The sequence below is a fragment of the Gigantopelta aegis genome, chromosome 1 (assembly GCF_016097555.1).
Source record: "Gigantopelta aegis isolate Gae_Host chromosome 1, Gae_host_genome, whole genome shotgun sequence".
NCBI lineage: Eukaryota > Metazoa > Mollusca > Gastropoda > Neomphalida > Peltospiridae > Gigantopelta > Gigantopelta aegis.
Window position 1 is genome coordinate 25899224 of NC_054699.1, and position 21503 is coordinate 25920726.

At 38.3% G+C, this 21503-nt stretch overlaps 1 protein-coding gene and 6 non-coding genes across 8 annotated transcripts in view; 4 read left to right on the plus strand and 3 right to left on the minus strand.

Annotated features, from left to right (window-relative positions):
- Positions 1-574: 574 nt before the first annotated feature.
- Positions 575-646, minus strand: Trnad-guc. The gene has a single exon. It is a non-coding gene; the product is annotated as a tRNA-Asp (tRNA).
- Positions 647-1174: 528 nt separating this feature from the next.
- Positions 1175-1256, plus strand: Trnas-uga. The gene has a single exon. It is a non-coding gene; the product is annotated as a tRNA-Ser (tRNA).
- Positions 1257-2475: 1219 nt separating this feature from the next.
- Positions 2476-2547, minus strand: Trnad-guc. The gene has a single exon. It is a non-coding gene; the product is annotated as a tRNA-Asp (tRNA).
- A 1402-nt stretch (positions 2548-3949) lies between these two features.
- On the minus strand, positions 3950-4021 carry Trnad-guc. Its single transcript has one exon. It is a non-coding gene; the product is annotated as a tRNA-Asp (tRNA).
- A 2220-nt stretch (positions 4022-6241) lies between these two features.
- Trnas-uga lies at positions 6242-6323 on the plus strand. Its single transcript has one exon. It is a non-coding gene; the product is annotated as a tRNA-Ser (tRNA).
- Positions 6324-8257: 1934 nt separating this feature from the next.
- Positions 8258-8339, plus strand: Trnas-uga. The gene has a single exon. It is a non-coding gene; the product is annotated as a tRNA-Ser (tRNA).
- A 1291-nt stretch (positions 8340-9630) lies between these two features.
- Positions 9631-21503, plus strand: part of LOC121372889 (mitochondrial intermediate peptidase-like) — a 47784-nt gene continuing 35911 nt past the window's right edge. Inside the window, exons 1-5 of one of the 2 annotated variants that reach the window (XM_041499329.1) lie at positions 9631-9843; positions 13095-13335; positions 14516-14689; positions 15647-15735; positions 17671-17821. In XM_041499329.1, coding sequence (XP_041355263.1) covers positions 13177-13335; positions 14516-14689; positions 15647-15735; positions 17671-17821 — 573 coding nt within the window. In that variant the 5' untranslated portion in view covers positions 9631-9843; positions 13095-13176. Of the gene's footprint in view, positions 9844-10957; positions 11481-13094; positions 13336-14515; positions 14690-15646; positions 15736-17670; positions 17822-21503 lie in introns of those variants that run through there. The other variant, XM_041499335.1, reaches the window with a different exon arrangement.

The following is a 21503-nucleotide window of genomic DNA, read 5'->3' on the forward strand; positions in this document are numbered from 1 at the left end:
TTAATATTACATCTGTTTTTGCGATTTGGGGTGGGGGTTTTTATCAATCGCATTGTGTTCTGCCTGTCAAGCAAGTGGCATATTTTATTACTTAACATAAACAAATTGTTACAGGAGAATCATACAAAATCCTCTATACCAGCTCCAAAAGCAAAACCTTAAACACGTGGATGCATGTATGTTTATTGTATAATAACAATCCCAAAATACTTGAGTCCGGAAATCACTGAGAACAGAACTTCACGACAAAAAACGACCAGGGACAAATCCATTAATCAGTTAAACAGCTGCCAACATAAACATGACAAAAGCAAAACCTCCCAATACAAAAACCGACAAGCTTGGGTAGCCAGCCGAGAAGATAAAAGAACATATAGCTATGGTGATTCAGGTGTTAGGAATAAAAAAAAAATTCATGATCATAAATCTATCAAAGTGATCGCAAACATTAAACTATTTACACCAAATACTATTAAATATCATTTATGCCGTAACAAAAAGAAGTACAGACATAACAAAAGTAAAATACATATATGATAAAAAGAATAAAACTTGTTCAGCAAAAATATTTATCCTCCCCGGCGGGGAATTGAACCCCGGTCTCCCGCGTGACAGGCGGGGATACTGACCACTATACTACCGAGGACCATGTAATCTATATGTAAAATAAACCTTCCATCATAGCTGTTTATCTGAGACGAGATGTAGATATTTTATAAATATTTTGATATTGTATCAATGCTATTTGAGAATAGAAAAATCCTTTTGAATGCCCCATTTTCAACACTCACCATTTGTACTGTATTGCCCGCTAGAAATGATGAACCATTCAAGTCGATATGTTTCAGCCAACTCTATCTTGGCATTTATGTCACATGTCTAGGGTGTTGACGCACGTACTGTCCAAGGAAGGTATGTATCATAGCATGACTGGACATCTATTCCCGTTGTTTTGTAGTTCTAAATTGTTAATCTTTTTAAACATCCTGCATAGTACTGTTTTCAAACGACAACATTTTAGGATTCACCGTAACAAAAGAAAATCAAGACAAGAATAAACTCCAAATGAAAGCAGATACTCAGAATAGCTTTGATGCTTTCATAATAAATAGCTTTTCCCTTCTGTCGAATTTTATATTCTAACGAAATGTCGGTTTTGTGAGGTTCAACTCAAGCTGTGATGGCCGAGTGGTTAAGGCGTTGGACTTGAAATCCAATGGGATCTTCCCGCGTAGGTTCGAACCCTACTCACAGCGTATTTTTTGTTTACTATTTTGCTTGCAGTCATTTCAGGTAATTACACGTATATCTAACCCTTTATCTAACTTGAATCCTTTTTCGTCACATTTAATAGTACACCTGTTTTTGTTTGATTTTGCGGTTTGGGTATTTTTTTTATCAATCGCATTGTGTTCTGCCTGAGAATCATACAAAATCCTTTATACAAGCTCCCAAAAAGCGAAACCTTAAACACGTGGATGCATGTGTATTTATTATATAATAACAATCCCAAAATGCTTGTAGTCCGGAAATCACTGAGAACAAAATGTCACGACAAAAAACGCTGAGGGACAAATCTGTTAATCAGTTAAACAGCTGCTAACATAAACATGACAAAATCTCCCAATACAAAAACCGACAAGCTTGGGTAGCCAGACGAGAAGATAAAAGAACATATAGCTACGGTAATTCAGGTGTTAGGCAATCTAATTAAAATTAGCTCCACTATTACATGTGGATCTAACACCAGCCAGTTGGAGCTCATGTCCACCAATCAAAACCTTACTTGCAGAATCCTGCCAGTGATTTAAAAATAATTTGAAAACATTCCGAATTATCCTGAGGGTATACGACATGTTTCGTGTGAATTACGAATGCCTTAAAACATGTTTTATTTTATAAAATAAATAATTTGTAATGTAAAACTGAAGACTGATTTAGTTGGGGTTTTTTTATAAATAAATAAATAATTTTTAATGTAAAATTGAAGACTGATAACCCACCCCGTACGTATTGGTATGGTTCGCTGTACTGCGGCCACTAAAATAGACTCGCCCGATATTTTTAGAATTTGTATGCTCCCAAATAACGTTATAAAAGGCGAAGTGTGATTGGTCAATATTTAAATTATTATTTACAGACGAAATGTTACCTGGGCATTGGGGACTACGCAGTGTTGTTAGTTTTAAATCACTGGCAGGATTCTGCAAGTAAGGTTTTGATTGGTGGACATGAGCTCCAACTGGCTGGTGTTAGATCCACATGTAATGTGGAGCTAATTTTAATTAGATTGGGCGTTACGAAAAAAATATATTTCCTGATCATAAATCTATCAAAGTGATCGCAAACATTAAAATATTTAGACCAAATATTATTAAATATAATTTATGCCTTAACAAAAAAAGTACAGACATAACAAAATTTAAATACATATTTGATGAAAAGAATAAAACTTTTTCAGCAAAAATATTTATCCTCCCCGGCGGGGAATTGAACCCCGGTCTCCCGCGTGACAGGCGGGGATACTGACCACTATACTACCGAGGACCACGTAATCTATTTATAAAATAAACCTTCCATCATAGCTGTTTATCTGAGACAAGATGTAGATATTTTATATTTATACAAATATTTTGATAATGTATCAATGCTATTTTAGAATAGAAAAATTGTTTTGAATGTCCCATTTTCACCAATCACCGCCTTTACCGTATTACCCGCCAAAAATGATGAACCATACAAGTCAGTATGTTTCAGCCAACTATATCCTTGCATTTATGTCACATGACTAGGGTGAAATACACGTACAATCCAAGGAAGGTATGTGTTATAGCATGACCGGATATCTATTTCCGTGGTTTTGTATTTCTAAACTGTTAATCTTTTTAAACACCGTCTAGTTCAGAGTATTCTTTAAAAATATAACAATTCCTATCTCAAGTCAGCTGTTATGGCATATTTTGTATAATAATGAATTTGACAAGGTAGAAAATGACGGTGTTTGTGATCCAGATGTTTTCGCGTACGACTAAGGATAAATTTACCTATAGATGCAAAGGCCAAAGTAGTCGGGATTGTCAACGTTCAACATGCTTCTGTTACTAAAATAAATTAATGTATAAGCTTATTATCATTCAGTACATGTTTTTATTATTTTTAATAACTTATTTTCATTGTTTTTTTTATTTTATTATTTACCCTACGTCGCAGAGGACGGTCAAGCGTTCTCGTTACACGAGCTTGGTAAATCGTTTTGGCACTGCGGTTATTCGGGGAATGCCCGTCACGTGACTTAAAATAATACGTCACACCTCTGCTCTCCAAATAGCCGTTATTTTTCTCAGAATTATGGACCGTACCCATAATCCATTTTTTTTTTTATAAAATATCAATAATAACTGTGATATGGTGGTTATATAGATGGTTCAATAAAGTACTTTTAGGTACAAATCAAATGTATATATTGTCATATAATACCTTATTCGGTCAATAATTAGGTCAAACATATGTGAGAGAGCGCGTTTAAACACGTGTATGCATGTATATTTATTATATAATAACAATGCCAAAATACTTGTAGTCCGGAAATCACCGAGAGCAAAACATCACAACAAAAAACGTTCAGGGACAAATCAATTAATCAGTTAAACAGCTGCTAACATAAACATGGCAAAAGCAAAAGCTCCCAATACAAAAACCGACAAGCTTGCGTACCCAGACGAGAAGATAAAAGAACATAAAAGAACATATAGCTAAGGTAATTCAGGTGTTAGGAATAAAAAAAATATTTCCTGATCATAAATCTATAAAGTGATCGCAAACATTAAAATATTTACACCAAATATTATTAAATATCATTTATGCCATAACAAAAAGAAGTACAGACATATCGAAAGTAAAATACATATATGATGAAAAGAATAAAACTAGTTCATCAAAAATATTCATCCTCCCCGGCGGGGAATTGAACCCCGGTTTCCCGCGTGACAGGCGGGGATACTGACCACTATACTACCGAGGACCACGTAATCTATTTGTAAAATAAACCTTCCATCATAGTTGTTTATCTAAGACGATGATGATGATAACTTGAGTTTAACGTGTCCATATACCACTAGGGTTTCGAACACGCCCATCCCGAGTCCGACCTCCGATGAGATCGGTGGCCTGACTCGAGGGGGAGGGGGGGGGGGGGGGGGTGAAAATGGCCAGAATTTAGAAAATAGCAATTAGTAAAAAAGTTAATAGAATAAATTTAAAAAAAGAAGAAAAAGGTTACAAGCCAAAAATAAAAAGAATTGACGGCTCGGCCGAATATTTATATAATTTGGAGCATTTTAGAAGGACAGTCCAAAATTAAAGAAGAGAAAGAAGAGAGGATCGGACTATTTAATAATATTTTTTTTAAAAAGAAGTAATTTCGACATAAAATTTTGAACGCAGATCTAAAAGTTTAAAGTCCGATCGATATGTCCACACGAGTGGCCTCGTTACGGCCGTTTGGGTGCACAGCTTAAACGGGCGTTGAAGGTGTAGTGCTGTTCTGAAATACAGATTTTGAGAAGCCGGATCCGTCTGAACGAGAGAGAGTATCAGACTAGGGTATAGTCCAGTCGTCATGGGTTGGTATAGTGGTGCGGACGGGCCCGACTCCGGAGGATACGAGATGGTATCACTATAAAGCAAGGTAAAGTCTAGAAAAAGAGTAGTAAGGGCCGACCCCGCTTCCTATTTCTTCTTAGAGTGGGGCGGTCAATCTTCCAGTGCTGCTTGGACAGGCTCGGACATGTAGAGACTAAACGCGAACAACCGTGGCGTTCTGCAGAATGGCCGTCATACGAGTCACGAAAAAAACAAGTCGACAGTCAGACCGAGAAATGACGTGGAGGCAAGGAATCTCACTAAAAAAGAATCCAACCTGGTGGTGCAGGCTGTCGAAACGAGAAGCGTCCCAGCGTTCAATCAGTTCCAATGGCCGCATACATCCCAGTAGAAAACTTCATTTCGCTGACAAAAACAACGAAATGAAGGACCCCCAAGTCGAGCACACGAAAGCACGTGCAGTGTGCACAAGCGAAACAAACACGTCTTACCGCGTGGAGCTCCAGACTGGGACGGATCTAAGACGAGATCAGATCAGGTCAGGTCAGGCCATAGGGCTTTACGTGCACATTCAGAGCAAGCTGTTGTAGCGCACGCTTGTCCTGGGCACAAGAGCCGGCCATAGCCGGCTCCTCTGTCCAGGACAGGAAAGGTGGGGATGGGAAGGAGGAGGGACCGCCTGCACTGACAGGTGCATGGGAGCACCAGCAGCCCGACCGTGGTCGGTAACAGGGGGGGGGGGGGGGAGCGTTCGGGTGCTATGGAATTTTGAAGGAGAAAAGAAATGCCAAAGAGAAAAGGTGCGCAATTTTGATTAAGAAATTTGGCGCAATTTTGAGCGGTTGGTAGGTTTTCATTTTAGTGAGTCGAGAGTAGCTCGTTACTTAGATCTATTTGATGCTGGGGTGTCTCCCTAGGTTGCCCATAGGGCCTGACCGCTTCTGGTCGTGGCATGACAACCCAGGGGAGACTCGTGCAGTTTGTGTATATACACCGGTAGGTAAGGCGCCGTGATGTTGTCCTGGTTTTTTTGTTGATCTTGTCTTGAAGGCGTCCTCCTCTTCAGTGTCACCAAGTGCCTAAGTAGTCCACCCGCAGCATGGAGACCGTGTACTATATTTGTAAAATAACCCTTTCATGATAGTTGTTTATCTGAGACAAGATGTAGATATTTTATATTTATACAAATATTTTTATAATGTATCAATGCTATTTGTGAATAGAAAAATCGTTTTGAATGTCCCATTTTCACCAATCACCGCCTTTACCGTGTTACCCGCCAAAAATGATGAACCATACAAGTCAGTATGTTTCAGCCAACTATATCCCTGCATTTATGTTACATGACTAGGGTGAAATACACGTACAATCCAAAGAAGGTATGTGTCAAAGCATGGCTGGATATCTATTTCCGTGGTTTTGTAGTTCTAAATCGTTAATCTTTTTAAACATTCTTCATAGTACCGTCTTCAAACGACAACATTTTAGGATCCACCGTAACAAAAGAAAATCAAGGGAAGAACAAACCCCAAATTAACGCAATTACTCAGAATAGTTTTGATGCTTTCATAATGAATCGCTTATTCCTTTTAATTGTATACTTTTAACGAGATGTCGGTTTTCTGACCTTCATACACAAGCTGTGATGGCCGAGTGGTTAAGGCGTTGGACTTGAAATCCAATGGGATCTTCCCGCGTAGGTTCGAACCCTACTCACAGCGTATTTTTTGTTTACTATTTTTCTTGCAGTCATTTCAGGTAATTACACTTATATCTAACCCTGTATCTAACGTGATTCCCTTTTCGTCACATTTAATATTACATGTTTTTGGTTTTATTTGTTTTTGCGGATTTTGGTTGGGTTTTTTTTTTTCAATCGCATTGTGTTCTGCCTGTTAAGCAACTGGCATATTTTATTACTTAAACTATACAAACTGTTACAGGAGAATCATACAAAGTAGAGATGTAGCGAAAGTCAAATACATATATGATGAAAAGAATAAAACTTGTTCAGCAAAAATATTTATTTATTGAACCCCGGTTTCCCGCGTGACAGGCGGGGATACTGACCACTATACTACCGAGGACCACATAAACTGTTTGTAAAATAACCCTTCCATCATAGCTGTTCATCTTTGACAGGTCAGGTCAGCTTAGAGTGTTTAACGTGCACATTCAGTGCAAGGTGTTGTATTGCACGCCTGTTCTGAGCACAAGTGCCGGTCTCGGCCGGCTCCTCCGTCCAGTACAAGAACAGGGTGCAGGGCGACCAACCTAATGGGAATATTTTTCCGGAATTTTCTTGTATTTTCATTTTTAAGCGCGCGAACGCCCCTTTCAAAGCAACAGTTTAAGGCATGCGGAAACGCCATATCAATCCATATAAGTGGCAGAATTTTTCTACTTCCTTTTTAAGCATATGGCTGGTCTAGTAAATATATTCATCAGTGTAAATAAAAGTTACTATACCTAGTACAGCAATTAACAGCATTATGACACGCACGCACGCGTACACACACAGAGACAGACCAAACATCACCACAAAAACAACCCTGAAAGCCCCACTTTATTAGCAAATAGTGTAGTACAATTTCACTCCCACCAACAGATTAGTAATAAAGTGACAAACTTGGGACCAATATTATTTTTATGTAGGTACATTGCCACATTTGCACTATTTCATCAGTGGGGTTAGCCCGAGTACTCTGACTGTAAGAGAGCTAGACGGACATTTGGACATAAATACGCTCTCATTATTCAGAGACCAAGCTATGTATTGTTTTGGCAATTCCCGACAACGAAAAAGTTGGCAAAGATTTCCGCTCTAATACCACAACAATCCTATGTTTGACGTCAAATACCTTTACATCGATCATTTTCGAGTTAACTGATTAAAAAAAATCCACATATTAATCACTAATACACATAGTACAGAAAGAAATCCGACAGCACCCACATTCAGTTTGTCGATGCATTGTCGACAAACTGGGGGATTTAGGAATATATAAACATATATCACAAAGATGGAACAAGTATATGTAGTTTTTGGTCCACTTACGACAAACATATAGCAAATAACACTAAACGTAGGTCAGGGCGACGTGACAATGGGCAATTTGCACACTTAGTGGAGAATGGGCCCATAGTAGGCTACTATACTGTCTTCACACGACAACATTTTAGGATCCACCATAACAAAAGAATATCAAGGCAAAAATAAACCACAAATGAAAGCATAATGAATCACTTAACTTTTTGGGGAGGGACGTAGCCCAGTAGTAAAGCGTTCGCTTAATGCGCGGTCGGTCTAGGATAGATCCCCATCGGTGGACCCATTGGGCTATTTCTCGCTCCAGCCAGTGCTCCACAACTGGTGTAACAAAGGCCGTAGTATGTACTATACTGTTTGTGGGATGGTGCATATAAAAGATCCCTTGCTGCTAATCGAAAAGAGTAGCCCATGAAGTGGCGACAACGGGTTTCCTCTCTCAATATCTGTGTGGTCTTTAACCATATGTCTGACGCCATATAACTGTAAATAAAATGTGTTGAGTGTGTCTTTAAATAAAACATTTCCTTCCTTCCTTCACTTAACTTTTCCTTCTATCGAATTTTGTATTGTATCGAAATGACGGTTTTCTAAGCATCGATACAAGCTGTGATGGCGGAGTGGTTAAGGCGTTGGACTTGAAATCCAATAGGATCTTCCCGCGTAGGTACGAACCCTACTCACAGCGTATTTTTTGTTTACTATTTTCCTTGCAGTCATTGCAGTCTATCTAATTAGGATCCTTTTTTTTTGATATTAATATTACATTTTTTTGTGTGTTTACTTTGTGGGTCTGGTTTTTTGTTGTTGTTTTTGTTTTTGTTTTTGTTTTTTTGCAATCGCATTTTTTTCTTCCTTACACGCTGTCAAGCAACAGGTATAATTTATTCTTTAATATATACAGACAAACTGTTACAGAAGAAACATACAAAATCCTCTATGTCAGCTCCAAAAGCAAAACCATAAACACGTGAATGCCTATATATTTTTTAAATAATTATTATTTTAACACTCCCAAAGTACTAGCGGTCCGTAACTTATCGAGAACAAGCATTCAAGACAAAAAAAAAACAAAAAAAACGTTCATGGACAAATAATTTAATCAGTCAAACAGCTCCTAGTATAACTTTACATGACAATAGCAAAAGTCCCCAGTACGCAGACAGACAAGCGTGAGTACCCAAATGAGAAGATAAAAGGACGTACAGTAAAGTACGTAATGAAGTTGTTAGGAATACAAATAATTCACGATCATTTAAATCTATCATTATCAGAGGCGGATCTACGGTGGGGCGACAGTTATAATTTTATTATACAGTATATTATTATTATTATTTTTTTTTTACGATCCCTCTCCAAACCTCCCCAAAATTTCCCTTGGCCTCATGTCATTGCCCCCTCCCCTCCCGTTCCCAAATGGATTTTCTGGATCCGCCACTGATCGCAGACATTAAAATAGGCCTATTGAGACCAACTATGATTAATTATCATTTATGCTTAATGTTCAAAAGAATGCAGACAGAACAAAAGGGGAAAACGTCATTTACGTACATACATACATGCATACATATACACACGCGCGCGCGCGCGTGCGTGCGTGTGTGTGTGTGTGTGTGTGTGTGTGTGTGTTAGTTAAAAAGTTTGTTTTGTTACTAGAGCACATTGATTTATTAATCATAGGCTATTGGATGTATAGGCTGCAACGTTGGAATTTTACAGGTTTTTTTTTTTTTGGGGGGGGGGGTTCAAAAAAAAAAAGAAGAAAAACGTAACAACTACGAGTAGGTTCAGACAATTTATTCGTTAGTTACATGTTAAGACATAGTTAAAAAAAAGAACAAAAAACAACAACCACCACCCTGCAAGGCCAGTAAAACCACCAAAAATTTCACATGTAACCTATACCATGACGTGAAATTTATAATGGTATAGATTACATGTCATCAAACATGCTACTTCGTTGGTTAATTTTGACGCAAACGGACTCAATATTGAAGGCCGACAGGTTTTCTGCGGTTCTCGAAGAAAAACGAAGGTTGGATTAACGACCAACGAATCCGTCATGGCTGCTGGCATCGCATGCTGAGATTGACGTTTTCACCGAGTTTAACACTTCATATGTTGCCACTTGGTTTCCGTGTACCACACGATAGTGATAATGAAAAAGTCTGATCTCGAATCTTGAGCAATTTGTAAGGCAAATTAATAATGTTTTTCTTTAATACTAATTCGGCCTAATGGTCTTCAAAACTAGAGGCTGAGCTAGTGGAGGTGGGAATTACAAAAGAAAGAAGTTACACTAAAGTTAAAGTTTTGTTTAACGACACCACCAGAACACATTGTTTATTAATCATAGATTATTGGATGTCGAACATTTGTCAGTTTTTAACACATATTTATAGAGGAAACTGCTACATTTTTAAATTACAGCAAGGGATCTATTACGGCATATTCATCCCCCTACAGACAGAGCAGCACATACCATGGCCTTTGACATGCCAGTCGGGTTTTGTTGTTGTTGTTTTGTTATTTTTACTTTTTATGTACTTCACTCAACCACCATATCAGTAATTCAGTTGACAAATAATCTTTTTTTGGCAAAACTAGGGGTCAGTAAGGCCAAGAGAATGAAAGTTATAGATTTGCGTCTGAACAATTTTAAAAACACATGAGGCTTTTTTTTCATTTTTCATTATTCATTATTTTTATTGATCTATTATTTCATAGTAGATTCAAGTCCAAATGAGGTCTTTGAAGGTGGAATATAAACTACTGAAATTTTTTAATTTCATGCTTGAGGATTCAATGCTCTACTGGGCTACACTTCAGAATTCATGACGGAGATGGCAGTTTTGGCGCAAAGGACCTCGTAGACATTACCATTATTGACGATTTGGAACTTGAACTTGTGTGATGATCATTAAGTGCCTTTTTTGTGCAAATAATGAAACATTTTGTAAATAATGAAAATTTTGCAGGCGGTGGATGCAAATCTGTAACTTTCATTCTCATGGCCTAAAGTATTTTCTTGTTAGGGGTCGGTCTAGGATCGATCCCCGTCAGTGGACCCATTGGGTTATTTCTCGTTCCAGCCAGTGTACCAAGACTGGTATATCAAAGGCCATAGTACATGTGCTATCCTGGCTATGGGATGTTGCATATATAAATAAAGCATCCCATGCTACTAATACATACTAATGGAAAAAGTTACGGTAGCAGGTTTCCTCTCTAAGACTATATGTCCAAATTACCAAATGTTTGACATCCAATAGCCAATGATTAATAAATCAATGTGTTCAGTGGTGTTGTTAAACAAAACAAACTTTATTTTTTGACAAAAGTAGAAAATGCATTTGACCTGTAGCCTAATTATTTTAGTTGAGGAAAAGAAATATTAACGATGACAGCATACTAAGGACATACCCGTTAACATTTGCAGGCATCAAATAGACAATAACACCTTAAATGAACTCTATAATAAAAAAAATATTTATTTGTGTTCAAAATGTTATTAAACAAACACATCGTTTTGATTAAAATAGTCTAATGGTTTGAAGGCACTTGTACTTCTTTGTTTCTGTTCTAGTTTCTCTCAAAATCCTGTTGTACATAATACCCTCTTTTCCTCAATTTGATTGTTATTAATACATTTGTATACAAATTTTATATGTATACAGTAAAGAACTCTTATGATGAACTGAACGCAACAATTGCAGTTAATTTGTTTGTTGTACACATTTGCGTACGTTTGTTATTATTGCATAGGAGATAAAACAGGACTTTACGATTAGTTCGTTCTATGCAGTAGTTTGTTCTAAGCATGTTCGCTGTAAGTGTACTTTCCTGTACATTACTATTATATTATAGTTAAAGGAGAGGACAATTAAGGCATTTGGCCTGGTATGCATATTTAATGATATATAATGCACATTATTGCTTAATATCAACAAGTATAATCGTATAGTTAATTAATAAAACGGTTAAATGTGACGGCTATTATATATAACGGGTGCAGCCATTTTGTACCATCTCAGTGAGTACGTCCTCTGGCGAGCTGGTGGTTACTTAATACTTAACGCGTCATGTCAGGAATGAGCCTTAGAACTAGAGAAACACAATCTACCTGGTTTTTGCGGGATGATAAATTATCATATATTGCAATGTTCTGTAATAATACACATCCCAGTAAGCCAGTAATAAGTATATCCAGTACTATATATATTATTATTCAATACAAAATAAAATACCATTGTCAAAGGGGCTACACAACAAGTCGAAACAATTAACAATGTTTTGCCTATGCATTAACCTACGTACTGAAATGATACACGGAGTGTTTTCTTAGTTAATTGGTCTATGCTGTTAGTTGCTTCTACCTGTAATTCCTGATTGGCAGGTGTGTATTTGATTGGTAACCAGACGAGCCAATTAATTGACGCTGTCTGGACACAAAAATACATACCGGTATTGTGGAATATTACCTGTCGCCCCTAAAATTGTAATGGACATGGTTTATTACTGTAAATAGTTCTGTAAAACTATTGATTAAGTAGACTTTTCCATCTAAAACCACAGAACTGACCAATTACGTAGTCCCAAAGAAAAAAAAATCATCACTTTGGTATCGTGGGTTGTCGTTTTTGCTCCAACGTAGCATATCAATAGGCCTAATAGTGTACATTTTTCCTTTGGATTATTAAACAGAGAAAAATACTATAACCCCATTTTGTTCCGTTAATGCAACTTGAAATATATTTAGTTAAATAGTTTATTATATTATTACGTCATTTATGCTGTTTTACAAGTCAGGTTGATCAAAGAGAAGCGCCTTGTCGAAAATTACTGGTTTTGTTTACACTGTACATACAGGAGATGGCCAGGAGCTGACGTCACTTCGCCCCAAGCTATCCCACCGGACGTCACAAAAAAATGAAACAAAATGGCTGCCCCCAGTTAGCAGGAATAATCATGTTTTTTTATTAACTCTAAAATTACGCATTTTTTATTTGCTAAAGTGTCAGTATGTGTTGGTGGTCCGGGTATGCATCTTTCCAACACATAAGGCTCTTGTTTGAGTTGTCCCTACCTTTAAGTAATAGTTGCCATTATATTGTATGTATGTATATAGGAGAGGGTCCTTGTAAGTTGGTAAACATTTGTCCAATTCTTTTGTTGTTAATGTTTTCAGTCTATTTATTCTATTAACTTTTTTACTAATTGCTATTTTCAAAATTCTGCCCATTTTCAATGCCACACACACACACACACACACACACACACACACACACACACACACACACACACTCCATCCCGAGTCAGGCCACCGATCTTATCGGAGGTCGGACTTGGGATGGGCGTGTTCGAAACTATAGTGGTATATGGGCACGTTAAACTAGTTATCATCATCATCATCATCAATCAAAGTCCCCTTAATGTTTTTCAGCTCACCAAGATTGGCGATGGGGACGGGTTTCTAATCTTCCAGTAACTACATCGATACTTGGCGTGTACCGGTAGTTAGAGTCATGAAGCTCCACAGTCGCTACCGATATCTCTTGAGGAGTGTACACATGTGGCACAGACACACTGGACGACGGAATGTGTGCACGCTGTCTCCACTTGCTGCAGTTTTCAACAGCAAACCGGAAAAAAAGTTGAATATAAGTCTGAGAAAAGACAATGTGGTAAGTACAGTAATGTTAACTAGCCCATCCATGGTTGGTTTTTGTCTCACTGTTACTACATGCAAGTAGGTGAGATATACATTGAGGTATTAAGTTCCTGGGCCATGATTTGTGAAGCGATCTCAGCTCTAAGATCATCTTAAATGCATATCTACCATATGCGCTTAAGGTGATCTTAGCGCTAAAATCGCTTCGTAAAATAGGGTGCTGGTGATGTTGACAATGGCATCAGCTTTTATGTTTACATCCAACATTAGATTTTTATGTTTAGCTCTATTTTTCACAAATTATAAGTCCTAGATAATTAAAACTTGGTTTATAGCTGCACACAAAACATGTCCATTTCAATGCTTGCATTAAGCAAAATATGTTTGTTTTTAATTTTAAAATGTAGTTCGACTAGGTTGTTGTCTTTTGGAGGGTTTTTTAAAGTACATAAATGTTAGACCACAAATTATTTCTTTATTCATGGAATCAGTTTATGGTGGACGATACCTTTAATTGCACAGAATTCTTCTTCAAAGTTGGTGTTTATCCCAGTGCAGCAGTAATTGCTCAACTTTTTCTAAATTGACCTTAGTTTTCAAAATAGTTTGAGCAGTTGAACACACTTTGATGACAAACAATGACTTAAACCATGATTTTTGAAGTAAGTTTTATACATACACATATCTTTCTTCACAGAACTAAATATGTATGGCCAGTGCCATGCCCGCATCAGCCATACATATTTGACACATTCATTTATTTTAAAGAATGACCCTGCTCCTCAGTGTGAACATTGTCAGTGTACGCTGACTGTGCGCCACATTTTTGTGGAGTGTGATCATCTCAAGCCAACGAGAAATGATATATTTGGCAACAGAAATGTTTCGCAATCCTTTAAATTCCATCCAGAATTAATTGTAAAGTTTTTGAAACATTTTGACTTCCGTACAAAGTTTTAAGGTTTACTTACCTCGATTTTATGTATTGTATTATACTTTTCCCCACAGCTCCTTACACTGTGGTTTTACATAAATATATATAAATAATATTTTCACATTCCGGTACTTACCATCTGTGACACCCAATAGCCGATGTGTATTTTGTGCTGGGGTGTCATTAAACATTCATTCATTCATTCATTCATTCATTCATTCATTCACAGAACTAAATAATCAAAAAGCTCTCTTTTCAGGGTCTGTTTTGTTTTCCTGAACTGAAGGACTACACTGGTTTCCATCTGTTGACCCAATCTGTCGGTGGACAGGTGGACAGTCTAGTGGAGGAGGTGTCCAGTCGAAACAGGCGGCGGAAAGTTGTTGAAATATTCGACCAGCTCTCGGACTCCCTGTGTCGAGTTGCAGACATGGTACAGTATACGATGCATCAGTAAACTCACCCAACCACCCATAGGTGGTTTCTGAAAAATGATAATTCATGCAGTTTTCATTGGCCTGAACTGAACACATTAGTGTCATGGTTATTACTCAACAACTACTCCTATGACCTGTTTAATTGGGGGTGGGGTTGGGGGAGACATAGCCCAGTGGTAAAGCACTCGCCCGATGCGCGGTCGGTCTCGGATCATTCCCGTCCATGAACTCATTGAGTTATTTCTTGTTCTAGCCACTGCACCACAACTGGTATATCTAAGGCCATGGTATGTGTTATCCTGTCTGTTGGATAGTGCATATAAAAGATCGCTTGCTGCTAATCGAAAAGAGTAGCCCATGAAATGGCGACAGCAGGTTTCCTCTCTCTATATCTATGTGGTCCTTAACCATATGTCCGATGCCATATAACCATAATTAAAATGTGTTTGTTAAATAAAAAACATTTCCTTTGACTGGGATTGTGCATATATACAATCTGTTACTACTAATGGGAAAATGTAGAGGGTTTCCTCTCTTAAAATTATATGTAAAAATTACCAAATGTTTGACATCCAACAGCTGATGATTAATAGATGAATGTGATCTAGTGGTGTCATTGAACAAAACTAACTTTTAACTTTTACCAAATGTCCAACAGCCGATGATTAATAAATTAATGTGATCTAGTAGTGTCATTGAACAAAACTAACTTTTAACTTTTACCAAATGTCCAACAGTCGATGATTAATAAATGAATGTGATCTAGTAGTGTCATTGAACAAAACTAACTTTTAACTTTTACCAAATGTCCAACAGCCGATGATTAATAAATTAATGTGATCTAGTGGTGTCGTTAAACAAAACTAACTTTTAACTTTTATCTTTTTATTGTTGGTGTACCCAATTTTTTCTATTCAGGTTTTTTTTTCTTTCTTTTTTTTCTTTTGTTGCAGGCTGATTTTGTGCGGGTGGCACACCCACAGTTAGAATTCGCTCAGGCGGCTGAGGAGACTTGTATCAAGTTGTCAAGCATGGTTGAGAAGTGAGTGGGCAAAATGTCTTACCTGAATTTAAAATACTTAAGTTTTACCTTTTTAGGGGGAGAGGCGGGACGTAGCCCAGTGGTAAAGAGCTCGCTTGATGCGCGGTTGGTCTGGGATCAATCCCCGTCAATGTGCCCATTAGGCTGTTTCTTGTTCCAGCCAGTGCCCCATGACTGGTATATCAAAGGCTGTGGTGTGTGCTGTCCTGTCTGTGCATATAAAAGATCCCTTGCTACTAATAGGAAATTGTAGCTGGTTTCCTCTTTAGGACAATATGTCAGAATTACCAAATGTTTGACATCCAGTAGCCGATGATTAATAAATCAATGTGCTCTAGTGGTGTCGTTAATTTTTTTTTTTTTTTTAAGTGGATCAAATTCAATAAATTTTCTTTCCAGCTGGATGTTGATAATTTTAGATTTTCATTACCTTACGTGTTTAAAATAATTTACAAGAATGTAATTATGCATGTTCAATCTGTATTGAATATAATTATGCATCTATGTGAAAAGAATCAAATAGTTTCGTTTTTTGTTACTCTTTTCTTGCTCTATTTAGGACAGATTAAATACCACATTAGTGAGGTTCACAGACAATATTGTGGCATTTTGTCTGAAGAATAAGAAAGTTATTTCAAATTTAATTTGTCTCATATTTTGTTTATGACATATTAAATTCCACTGTGGATATTTGATCTCAGCAATCCTACAATCATATTCTTCTCTTTAGACCTTTATTAGTGCCCTAACAGTCCAACCCGAGGGGACTATAGGTTTCATCACCTTCCGTCTGTCTGTATGTCTGTCAGATCAAGTTTAAATTTCATGGCAATTTACCAATGTTTGACAGAGTTATGGCCCTTGAACTATTGTTTTAACAGTATTCTCAAAATGCCTGTTTTTATTATTATAATATTATCCCTATAATTGAAACTTTCTGATGATGTTGTCTTTATGTGTCCAGTGTGTTTCTGATCGTACTAATGTTTGTAGTAGCCTTGGTGGTGTCGTGATTAAGCCATCAGACATAAGGCTGGTAGGTACAGGGTTCACAGCCCGGTACCAGCTCTTACCCAGAGTAGGTTTTAACTACTCAAATTGGTAGGTGTAAGACCACTACACCCTCTTTTTTTTCTCACTAACCATTAACAAGTAACAAGTAACCCACTGTCATGGACAGACAGCTCAGATAGTTGAGTTGTGTGCCCTGGACAGCATGCTTGAACCTTAATTGGATATAATAGGAAATGTTTTATTTGACGACACACTCTACACATTTTATTTATGCTTATATGGCAATCTGATTAAAATTAGCTCCACTGGTCTCATCAGTAGATCTAACAGCATTGCGTGGACTCCCATGTCCAAGTGACATTTCATCTATAAATAACAATTTAAATATCAACCAATTACACATCGCCTTTTATAATGTTATTCAGGAGCATACAAATTCTAAAAATATCGGTCAAGACTATTTATGCAATAGGGGAACTTGTTGGTCTATTTCAGCATTGAAAAAACAGGGAGAAAAGTGCAGTAATAACCTCTGGATTGTATTCTAGTATAAACAGATTTTCTGGTTATACCATCATGGGGTTTTTTTCGTCTTGAAACGATGTTTTATATAAAAATTTATATTGAAATTTGTTTCCGGCATACTTCGTAATTCACCCAAATCATTTCATATACCCTCGGCATAATCCCAAATTTTTTCATATTCTTTTCAAATCACTGGCATGATTTTGCAAGTAAGGTTTTGATTGGTCGAATGAAAGGTCAACTGGACATGAGCTCCAACAGGCTGCTGTTAGATCCACCTGTAATAGTGGAGCTAATTTTAATCAGATTGGCTTATATGGCATCAGATAATTGGATATAAGCACGGAAATAAGTTTAAATGAAATTAAATGTGTGTTCTTGTTCTGTTTGTGACAGGTTAAATACCAATGTGGAGATTCACAATAGCCTGAAAAACGTACTGGAGAATGGTGATGACATTTTCCCCACCGACGAAGTGGACAAGCGTGTGGCTGAGTTGTTTATGTTTGATTTCCAACAGAGCGGGATCCACCTGGAGGAAAACAAGGTGATTTGTTAAAAGATAATTCAGGGCTTCTAGAATTTTCTAAACTTCCACTAGCCATAGGATCAGTGATTTTAAAAATATACTAGCCAAGATTAAAAATTCACTAGCCCTACTTTAAATAAATACAATTTTAGTAATAAAAATAATCAGATATGTCACCTAAAGAGGAAGATTGAGCTTAAAAATCTTTAGATTGGGGTGGAAAGATGGGGCAAGATATTCATATTTACAAAATATGTAAATGCAGCAATTGAAAAGTTGTTTTTTTTCCACTAGCCATCAGGCTAGTTATAGTAATTATTTACTAGCCCAACACTGAATATCACTAGCCATGGGAGTGGGGCTACCATAATCTAGAAGCCCTGTCTGGCATGGCAATAGTAATTATTTACTAGCCCAACACTAAATATCACTAGCCATGGGAGTGGTGCTACCATAATCTAGAAGCCCTGTCTGGCATGGCAATAGTAGTTATTTACTAGCCCAACACTGAATATCACTAGCCATGGGAGTGGGGCTACCATAATCTAGAAGCCCTGTCTGGCATGGCAATAGTAGTTATTTACTAGCCCAACACTGAATATCACTAGCCATGGGAGTGGGGCTACCATAATCTAGAAGCCCTGTCTGGCATGGCAATAGTAGTTATTTACTAGCCCAACACTGAATATCACTAGCCATGGGAGTGGGGCTACCATAATCTAGAAGCCCTGTCTGGCATGGCAATAGTAGTTATTTACTAGCCCAACACTGAATATCACTAGCCATGGGAGTGGGGCTACCATAATCTAGAAGCCCTGTCTGGCATGGCAATAGTAGTTATTTACTAGCCCAACACTGAATATCACTAGCCATGGGAGTGGGGCTACCATAATCTAGAAGCCCTGTCTGGCATGGCAATAGTAGTTATTTACTAGCCCAACATTGAATATCACTAGCCATGGGAGTGGGGCTACCATAATCTAGAAGCCCTGTCTGGCATGGCAATAGTAGTTATTTACTAGCCCAACACTGAATATCACTAGCCATGGGAGTGGTGCTACCATAATCTAGAAGCCCTGTCTGGCATGGCAATAGTAGTTATTTACTAGCCCAACACTGAATATCACTAGCCATGGGAGTGGGGCTACCATAATCTAGAAGCCCTGTCTGGCATGGCAATAGTAGTTATTTACTAGCCCAACACTGAATATCACTAGCCATGGGAGTGGGGCTACCATAATCTAGAAGCCCTGTCTGGCATGGCAATAGTAGTTATTTACTAGCCCAACACTGAATATCACTAGCCATGGGAGTGGGGCTACCATAATCTAGAAGCCCTGTCTGGCATGGCAATAGTAGTTATTTACTAGCCCAACACTGAATATCACTAGCCATGGGAGTGGGATACCATAATCTAGAAGCCCTGTCTGGCATGGCAATAGTAGTTATTTACTAGCCATGGGAGTGGGGCTACCATAATCTAGAAGCCCTGTCTGGCATGGCAATAGTAGTTATTTACTAGCCCAACACTGAATATCACTAGCCATGGGAGTGGGGCTACCATAATCTAGAAGCCCTGTCTGGCATGGCAATAGTAGTTATTTACTAGCCCAACACTGAATATCACTAGCCATGGGAGTGGGGCTACCATAATCTAGAAGCCCTGTCTGGCATGGCAATAGTAGTTATTTACTAGCCCAACACTGAATATCACTAGCCATGGGAGTGGTGCTACCATACTCTAGAAGCCCTGTCTGGCATGGCAGTAGTAGTTATTTACTAGCCCAACACTGAATATCACTAGCCATGGGAGTGGGGCTACCATAATCTAGAAGCCCTGTCTGGCATGGCAATAGTAGTTATTTACTAGCCCAACACTGAATATCACTAGCCATGGGAGTGGTGCTACCATAATCTAGAAGCCCTGTCTGGCATGGCAATAGTAGTTATTTACTAGCCCAACACTGAATATCACTAGCCATGGGAGTGGGGCTACCATAATCTAGAAGCCCTGTCTGGCATGGCAATAGTAGTTATTTACTAGCCCAACACTGAATATCACTAGCCATGGGAGTGGGGCTACCATAATCTAGAAGCCCTGTCTGGCATGGCAATAGTAGTTATTTACTAGCCCAACACTGAATATCACTAGCCATGGGAGTGGGGCTACCATAATCTAGAAGCCCTGTCTGGCATGGCAATAGTAGTTATTTACTAGCCCAACACTGAATATCACTAGCCATGGGAGTGGGATACCATAATCTAGAAGCCCTGTCTGGCATGGCAATAGTAGTTATTTACTAGCCATGGGAGTGGGGCTACCATAATCTAGAAGCCCTGTCTGGCATGGCAATAGTAGTTATTTACTAGCCCAACACTGAATATCACTAGCCATGGGAGTGGGGCTACCATAATCTAGAAGCCCTGTCTGGCATGGCAATAGTAGTTATTTACTAGCCCAACACTGAATATCACTAGCCATGGGAGTGGGGCTACCATAATCTAGAAGCCCTGTCTGGCATGGCAATAGTAGTTATTTACTAGCCCAACACTGAATATCACTAGCCATGGGAGTGGTGCTACCATAATCTAGAAGCCCTGTCTGGCATGGCAATAGTAGTTATTTACTAGCCCAACACTGAATATCACTAGCCATGGGAGTGGGGCTACCATAATCTAGAAGCCCTGTCTGGCATGGCAATAGTAGTTATTTACTAGCCCAACACTGAATATCACTAGCCATGGGAGTGGTGCTACCATAATCTAGAAGCCCTGAAGATTTTTGTTTTACTTAGTGCTCGGATGGACAGCATGTATCAGTCACATAGAGGCGAGACGTAGCCCAGTGGTGAAGTACTCGCTTGATGCACGGTTGGTTTGGGATCGATCCCCATTGGTGGGCCCATTGGGCTATTTCTTGTTCCAGCCAGTGCACCACAACTGGTATATCAAAGGCCATGGTATGTGCTGTCATGTCTGTGAGGTGGTGCATATAAAAGATCCCTTGCCGCATTAGAAAAAATGTAGCAGGTTTCCTCTGATTATGTATCAGAATTACCAAGTGTTTGACATCTAATAGCTGATGATTAATTAATCAATGTGCTCCAGTGGTGTCGTTAAACAAAACAAACTTTTCTTTCCTTCTATCAGTCAAATGGTTTGAATTATTGATGGGAGGTGGTTGGGGCTAGTGAATGTTCATGCAGTCTAGTCACTTCTGTAGACCACCAGTCCCCAGACCAGTTGAAATATTAGTTAATTTGTATGCCTGGACTATATGTGATATGAAATTATTTTTAAAAAAACAACTTCTGTTTCTTTTAAATATGGATTTAGAGGATTCAGCTGTTGTTTTTAAAAGTGTATTGCATCACCGGCAGTATATCTCTCTCGAGTGGTGTGCAAGTGTTTACATAAAGTCCGATTGTGCAACAGCTTATTAATCGGCCATTGTGGGTTATCTCCCCGATCTAAAACAAAATATACGACAGTCTTTGTAACTCAGGGGTATTGTTAGAGACTTAACAACTGGCATCGGTGGTGTCATGGTTAATCCATCAGACATCAGGACGGTAGGTTTAGGGTTCACAGCCTGGTACTGGCTCCCACCCTGAGCGAGTTTTAACGACTCAGTGGGTAGGTGTAAGACCACTACACCCTCTTCTCTCTCACTAACCACTAATCCACTGTCCTGGACAGA